Here is an 8,190-nt window from a genome sequence, read left to right as displayed (position 1 = left end):
TGATACAACGTGGACAAAACGTGTCGGTTGCTGTGTTTTTGTGCAGCTTTTGCTTTAAAGATGAAGAAAAGACGTAACTCAGGTCTGTTTATTACTTTTATTTGCAGTTCAAACAGAAGCAGGTTGACAAAAACAACAGAAATGTGATAAAACAAAGGATCTCAGTTTCTAAGAGTGTCAGGCTGTCGTCGCACTGTGCAGCCTCGTGGCTCGACTGTGCAAACATGAAGAAGAAGTGTGGCTCTATTATCACAAACGTTTCTCTGTATGATAAACTGAACTGTAGGTGCGATTTTCTTGTTGTTTGTCTTAAACCAGAAACCGATGTTTTACATTGCAGCAGAATGATGAAGACAGGCACTTCAGGCAAAGATGGAGATTGCCAAGCTACAGCAGGATCACCTATTTTCACAATAATACAATGAAATGGGGAAAAACAAAAAAAAACTGACAGGATGAGGCAGTACTGTGACGACCCGTTTGAAAGTTTCACTCAGTTCACATATTCGTCTGTAAAAATGGAAATAGGAAACAAACTGGTGCTCTGAACCTAAACGTAGTAAAACAAACACGAATAAAACTCAGTGGAGTGACAGATGCATTTCAGACATCTGCAACAAGGCAGGAAAAGAAGGTAAGAACACATCATGTTGTCTCCAACAGGCTCTGGATTTCAGGAAGGTGCTGCTGTGACCAAACGTCACCAATACGTCAGTATGTTCTGCTGGCCGAAGCTTCGAAACTGAAAATACAAGGCTAACGACTCGAGACTGATGCTGCGTTCACGCCCCAAAATAATAGTTGGAAGTTAATTAAATCCTAATTTATGTCGTGTTATATTTAAGTTAACAAGAATCTGTCCCGGTAATCACTTTCTTCCATCCGTCCCATAATGATATGAACATCAGAAATATCAATCCACTGAGAAACACTCACACATACTCAAAGCCTCAGAAAACCAAATGTAGGATAAATAAACTACCTGAGTGTCAAACATGTGAAAAATGGCTGCTTACTTGTCAATACAAATACAGAATAATCATTTACAATCACCACTGTTCAGATGAAGTAAGAGTCAATATGCTGCTTTTCTTCAGTTTGTGTCACAATAAATTTGAAATCTGGAGTTTTGAGTAACTTTCTTGATTGTCTGACAAAGGGCCAATCAAAGTAATCAGCAGGAGGATCAATTACCAGTTGTAGCTCTAATTAGGAGAACCTGGATGGCTTGGTAGATTATTTTGCTGCACTGTGGCGGAGATCCACTTGATATATTGGTTGCGTACGGCCGTTATCAACTGACTTTCCAGGAATCTTACTTTCACGACACATACTGAGGCCTGTCACGATAATTAAGATGCTTGATATGGTCAAGAAATGTTACAATTGTGATATGATTCACCATTTTTTACAGTTGTGTTTTCTAACATCTGGATACGAAAACATTTCTGTGGTTTGATTATTGCACTTTGCCAATAATGTCATTCATTATCCATTTCTGGGACAATATACTGTCCGACAAAGGTAGCTATGGTGAAAGGCCGACGTACAGTATATCGATGGTGTCTCATGTTCTGAATAACATTTTATCTACACCTCATTTTGTCTGGATCCTTCATCTCAAACTTGTTACGCCTCAAACTTCAATGATGAAGACGGCAGTGAGTGAATGAACCTCCACGCTGTAACGAATGACAGATCTGGCATCCACCTGCTGATCTCTAACAAATGGTGATGGTAAAAGCTTATTCTCAGTTAGAATAAATGACGTGTTTAAATCATTTCAGCTCTTTTTAAATAACCATAAATACTCAGTGACACTAAAACTGGTGAAATAAAAACACTGTTCCTGACAAACACCCTCCATTCTCACCAACCAGAGCTGCGTTTTCCAGAAGCGTCTCGAGAACCGAGCTCATGTTTGTTCCAGCGACAGTAAACAGGTCAAACATGCGTTCAGTGGGGAGGAGCTTTTGGGAAACGCAGGCTCGGACTTTGATTAAAAGCGGCTGAATCGCTTTCACTGCTCAGCTGTTTTCCTTCGTCTTCCTCTCTTCTGTACGCAGTGCAGTGACGGATCCTTACCGCTGTATCCTCCAGGGTCCCTGACGTGTCCTCACTTCTTCTTCTGCACCTCCTGCAGCAGCTTCAGGGCAGCCGAGTTCTTTGGTTCCACTTTGAGCAGGTTGTTCAGGTCGTCCACACAGGCTTTAACATCCTGCAGGAATGACAAGGAGAATGGTTGAGGAGAGGAAACAGTACATTTGCAGGCTGATCTGGCAGCTGCAGGTCCCTCCGCAGGCTCGTACCCTGTGAAAGCTTTCATCCACTTCAATTTATTCATCCCTGAAGATGACGTTTATCCTGAAATATTCTGTCTGCATGAATATAATTGAACTCATCAGGTGGTAAGATTGTGAAGTTTCCGTTGTGCTAAATCTCCCTCTTGTGGTCACTAAACAAACAGGTGGATCAGCGTCGTGCTTTGAAAATTAAAAGCAACAGTTTACACTGATGAATAAAATAACGTCAACCCTCAAAGACGTCAAAAATATGATATACAACTGTTAATATTACGCGATACAATCCAACAGCACCACACACTCCTGGACGCAAGGACATCAGGCTGTAGATGTTTTTGATATCTTAAGATTTGTTTTTTGTTTTTTCTTCAACTGTTACAAGTTTCTACGTCTGCAGCCGTGTAACTGCGCCACTGCCCATCTTGAAAAAGACGTCTAATCTCAGCGAGACTTGAGACACTCAATACTCCAAAATGATGCTAGACTTCTGAGAAGAGTCCACATCACACCTATCAGCCCTTCACTGTTCACCTGTCGGCTCTAGAAGCGACTTTATAGGTTTTTAAAGCCGTGAACGTTCAGTCTCCTGCCTGTATCTTCGATCTGCTGACTCTCAGTGAGCCCGTCTGCTGCTTGAGATGCTCTGGCAGGGCCACTTTATTTTTGCAGATAAACACACCAGGTCCAACATTTGCCTGAGATCTGATCACAATCGTCACGTGTTCATTTACAAAAGCTTTTTTTTCCCTCCCCCTTAATCCAGATCAAGATGTTAAAACCAGGTAGAAACAGGCTGAAAGCGCATCAGTGTTTTGCCGTCTGTTTCTACCGACTGAAACAAAAACCAGCACATCAGCCAGTCGTGTCTCTTTTTCTCTCTTTTCTGGACATTTTTCACACAAGTCAAACCTCCAGACGGAGTCGACAGTTGCAACGTACGAAGCTGCTAACCGTGTCCTCTTCTGTGTGTAGAATACTGATGAGGCGACGCTGCCGAGGGAAACATCAGCAATTATCAAGGCAGGAAAAACACTTTTATTTTGGTCACCCGCCATGAAAACCTCCAACACAGACACGCATGAAAAGCTAACGTCTGATTACTCTGTGTGGGAATCGGAGAGCGGAGCGCGGTTGATGAGGATTCAGGCTCTCACCTTGAGCTCCTTGTGAGCCTGAGCTCTCCTGTAGAGAGCCTTGATGTTGCTGCTGTCAATCATCAGAGCTTCGTCACAGTCTCTGACGGCGTCTCTGTACTGCTTCACTGACAGGTAACACAGCGCCCTGATAACACACACACACACACACACACAAACCACAATCAAACATCAGAGCTTCTAGAAAGGATTTTCTTTACATTCATCGAACTGTCTGTTTAACTCTCAACCCAAAAAAACACATATGTATACATGATTGATTGATCCTGTGTACATAATGATCTAAAAGCCTTTAATCAGGTTAGAAATATAATAATATTTGATTTTGTCGCCCATTCCCAGCATTTATGAACTGGCTTAAAATATCAAGATATAAAAAGTGTATTGTGATGTAGCCTGAAACCAGCATGATGCCTTTTTAAAGGACATAACGGCCAGCCCAATCTGACTGGTTGGAGGTCTGTCCAATCATGTCCAGCCTGCAGGTCCAACAAGGCTCTAGCTATGAAACTGGCCGATCACTGCCAGGGATTTAAAATTAGCCGTTAAATTAAAAAACATCTGGACCGTTTTAAACTCCTTCAGCCCCAACAGTCGCTAACAGTTCAAACCTGAACGAAGCTAGCAGTCGTTACCTTTTCTTTTAGGGGATTTAGCCATCGGCACTGTAAATTCATTCTGGACTTAGCTCTGCCCAAGACGACGGTGATTGGTTAAAGGAATACAAACAAACAAAAAGTGTTTTTCCTCCTTTCCTCTTTCTCCAGCACTGTGGAGAGGTCTGGCTGAGTAGGACTACATGTTTCGTTGCTCTGATAGCATGTAGGTCTATCCAACAGCATTCAGAGACATTTTGGTCCAATCCTAAATGAACTAAGAGGTTCCAGATGAATGGACATTTGCAGATAAGTCTTTTGAGGCAAGGCAACTATTTTATTAATTGTAATATGCCACAATCATCTAAAAGCTGTTTCACATAATTTTTACTCCTAGAGCAGTTTAAATCAACAGCTAAACCATCATTCTAGAGACCGTTAAAGTGGATAAAAAATCTGGCTGTGTGAGCGGAGAGGTGACTCACCGGTTGGTGTAGGTTGTGATCTCAGTGGGGTTGTGTTTGATGCTCTGGCTGTACTTCTCTATGGCCTTCTTGTGCTCGCCTTTCTTCACCAGGGCGTTGCCTTCTTCTTTCAGGATTTGGCCTTTCTTCATGTCTTTATCACTAAGAGCTGACGAGAGGAGAAGAAAAGAAATGGATTTACATTCAAAACAGCTTTAAAAACTCTCAAGTTGCTAGCGTCTCTGACTACGTGCACAGAAGAAACCTTTTAATTGGGAGAAATCAACGCTGAAATTACATGATCTCTCTCAGCAAGTAGAGAGTGCAACAGAAATCATAACTCCTCTCACCAGGTTTGTTTGTCTGTTTGGTGCCGTTCTGTTGCGGTGTTTGGTTCTGTTGCGGTGTCGGGTTCGGTTGTGGAGAGGTGGCTGGACTTTTCTGACTAAGTTTCTCTCTAACAGACAGAGGGACGGTGGGGATGGGAGGAAGCTTTTCTCTCCACGACAGCCCGTCTGCCTCTGTGAGCGCCTTCGTCATTCTGAGAAACAATAAAAAAACAGTCAAAAAATGTTAAAGGAAATCACCGAGGTGTCGTGTTGAGTCCAGTAAGCACACGCCTGGAAAGGTAAAACATCCTGAGTGCTTTCACCATCAGAAACTATAGATACAGGTACCTGTTGGTGCCGTCGTGAGCCGCCGCGATGTTGCAGTCGATCTGCAGAGCGGTCTTGTAGTCGATGTAGGCCAGCCTGTAACGCTCCAGAGCCTCGTAGGCAGCGGCACGACGCAGCAGAGACTTGACATTGAACTGCGACAACTCCAGAGACCTCAGGGAGGAAATATGTACAGTCAGACATTTTGTTGAAACTCTCATCCGGATGAACGGATGTAACGAGGCTGCAGCTGAAAGACAGCCTTCAAAGCCTATAAAGGCATCCTCGCTACAACACAGTAGCTGCTGGCATGAAGACGTGATTGATTGTCTGACTCTTTCATAGGTTTAGCTTCGTCTGCGGTGAAATCTGGAGTGTTAAGAACAGAAACCCTGAGAATGACAGGCTCAAAATAACATCACATAAACTGACAATAAAGGAGGCTGTAACTCCTGTCGTACACTTACATGTTGCAGTCTTTCACACATTCTCCACAGTTGCCGTCTTTCAGGTAGCCTGCGGCGCGGTTTGAGTACAAAATGGCCAAATCCTCTGGGTTCTTTTTACCTGGAGAGAAAAGAAATCTGTTTCAGAGGAGTATTTCACACGTACTGTACGAGAAAGAAGAGAAGGCCAAGTGACAAGGACAGTCGTGAGTGACAGAAGCGGACAAAACATCGATTTAAGGGTCAAGGACACTGAAATATTTACAAGGCTGGAAAGTATTTTCTATCAAAAAGGCACACAAACTGTTCAAACTGCTGACTGGGACGTCTGTTGATTCACTGGGACACAGTTTCTGTAAAGACACGTCGGTGTAGCTTGATACCACAAAGGGAAAGTAAGAAAATGTTGGATTCGGTTTGATGCTTCAAATCCTTTCGTCTCTGAATTGGGGTTTTATTTGCTTGGCTGGGTATCAAATCACTGATGCGGTCGACATTTTTCTTCATCAAAATGCTGCCCAGATAGATATTAAAACTACCGAATGTTTTACATACTGCGTGTGCGAGTCTGGCTGCTTTAAATGCAAACAAACATGGTTGTGTTTATGCTCATTATTTCTCAAAGTGCCCTGTAATGTTTGGTATCGACAGGTAATATTCAAGTCACACTCACTGGACTTCTCCAGCTCTTTGATCGCCTGGCTGTAAAGATTGGTGGCGTCTCCGTACTGGCCCGTCTTGAAACTTTCATTTCCAGCTTGTTTCAACTCCGCCCAGGACTTGGACTTCTGCTTCTGAGGCATCTCGTCTTTTTAATGGTTATCTGGAAAGAAGAAAAAGCTGGTTAACCATCTGTGCATGAAAAAATATGTCGACTGATCATGTAAAGTCACCTCCCATACTACTTTACTGTGTGGCCTTCACTGCTCACATGCATCTTTTCATTGTGTGTGAACTGTTACTGCACTGACCAACATTTATGGACTCTTTGGTGTCTCTACAATTATTTTACTGAGCCTGCGTGCAGTTAATAATTAAAAAAAATCTAAAAACATTCTCCTGTCAGCGTTAAACATACCCCTTACATGAGGTGGGATGGTACATAAGCTGTCATGTCACTGACATACCACAGGTTTTGTACAGACAAGAATGTTGTGTCCTTATTGTACAATGTGTGCTGCTCTGGATCACACTGTACAATCTTCTACCTACGTGAAAGTATCAATATCGCAGTGTAAAAATACTCTGTTATGTCTAGTTATTGATTAATTAACGTGAATCTAAGTGCTGTATCATAGGCAACTCGTTTCAGTTTCCTCTTTTCAAGAAACTGAAACGAGTCCAGTTGCCTATGACACTTAGATTTACCAGGACCTGGATGACTGAGAACCTTCATCGACATTAATTAACGTGTACATCACCGCTACTGTTTGTTACGGCAGGAAAAGGTTGAGCTCGTTTTAGCGACACATTCATATACTGTGTGAACTTGTCCCCTGAATCAAAAAGACTTAAAGGCTCCACGAGTACGACTGCATCTGTGGAGAAGCACGAGGCCTTTTGTGGCTGCAGAGGAAGCTGCATGTAATCTGATAAATTGCCTCCAGTGATGTCACTCGGTGGCTAAATTGCATTGTGGGTAATTTTAACACTTATATATGTAAAATCAGCTGAATTACCCTTTAACCAAAAATTATAACTAACATAATTTACTTGCTTATCATATTTTGTATTGATAATGATTCATCAAAAAGTTATTAAATAAATGTTGATGAGTAGAAGTATAAAGCCACAAAAAAGGAAAATACTCATGTAAAGTACAAGTACTTCATAGCTGTACTTAAGTACAGTACTTGAATACATGTATTTTGCTACTTTTCACCACTGACACTGTAAATAACTACACATCTACATGGTAACTGCAAGTCATCCTGACTTTTTCAGCTTCAATAGACCCATTTTGGGGCAGTTTATGAGGCACTTTTAGCCAAATGTTGTGATGTCCAGAAGGTTGTAACCTCCTGAAAACAGTTTCAACAGAGACTGAATTCACAAAGCTAACGTCAGAATGTAACATTAGTTTAAGCTAGGTGGACTCACAACTGTCAGTATAAAAAATAAAGACCTAATGTTTGCTGATAATCTCCGCCACATTATTTAACACCATTCGTCTCGTATCAATTCAACCCGCGTTGCTAAATACCCTCTTTTGTTGCTCAATTGCTAAGTTAGCTCGCAGGCTAAGTTGTGCTAGCTCAAAGTGGGGCTTTCGAGTGTTGTTTTTAAAGGAGCGCTAGCATTAGCATGCTAACCGCTCTGCTAATGCTAGCTAGGCAGCTCGCGCTTCTTACCGGCTGATAGCGACGCAGTGAGGAAGTCCTGCTCCTTCTCAACGCGAATGACTCACGGCTACCGGCTCCTCAGACTATCTGTGTTCGCTGTTAATACTGGCATTACTGTACGTTACTCTCCCGTGCTCGCTCAGACCCACATGGGCTTCCTCGGGGGGTACTTTGTGCCGGCTGGGTCTGGTAACTTCTGCCGAGTCCGGTGTATCGGTTTCGCTTCTTC

At 42.5% G+C, this 8,190-nt stretch overlaps 1 protein-coding gene across 1 annotated transcript; it reads right to left on the bottom strand.

The window, feature by feature from the left end:
- Positions 1 to 78: 78 nt before the first annotated feature.
- tomm34 (translocase of outer mitochondrial membrane 34) lies at positions 79 to 8,190 on the bottom strand. The gene is made up of 8 exons (XM_073468845.1): positions 7,971 to 8,190; positions 6,293 to 6,442; positions 5,641 to 5,740; positions 5,195 to 5,347; positions 4,868 to 5,058; positions 4,539 to 4,686; positions 3,458 to 3,584; positions 79 to 2,218 (listed from the first exon to the last, which is right to left on the bottom strand). The coding sequence occupies exons 2-8, from the start codon at positions 6,420 to 6,422 to the stop codon at positions 2,117 to 2,119; spliced, it is 951 nt and encodes a 316-aa protein (XP_073324946.1). The 5' UTR covers positions 6,423 to 6,442; positions 7,971 to 8,190; the 3' UTR covers positions 79 to 2,116.

Source organism: Pagrus major, chromosome 6 (genome assembly GCF_040436345.1).
Source record: "Pagrus major chromosome 6, Pma_NU_1.0".
Lineage (NCBI taxonomy): Eukaryota > Metazoa > Chordata > Actinopteri > Spariformes > Sparidae > Pagrus > Pagrus major.
The sequence above is the reverse complement of the archived record's forward strand: the minus strand, read 5'-3'. Positions and strand labels throughout refer to the sequence as shown.

What these genes read in the sequence shown, in the direction of transcription:
- tomm34 (XM_073468845.1), bottom strand. Translation starts at nt 6,422, where the DNA reads ATGCCTCAGAAGCAGAAGTCCAAGTCCTGGGCGGAGTTGAAACAAGCT. An exon ending in TGTGTGAAAGACTGCAACAT is followed by an intron (nt 5,348 to 5,640) that starts GTAAGTGTACGA and finishes TTCCTCCCTGAG; the next exon opens with GTCTCTGGAGTTGTCGCAGT. An exon ending in CAAACAGACAAACAAACCTG is followed by an intron (nt 4,687 to 4,867) that starts GTGAGAGGAGTT and finishes TCCTCTCGTCAG; the next exon opens with CTCTTAGTGATAAAGACATG.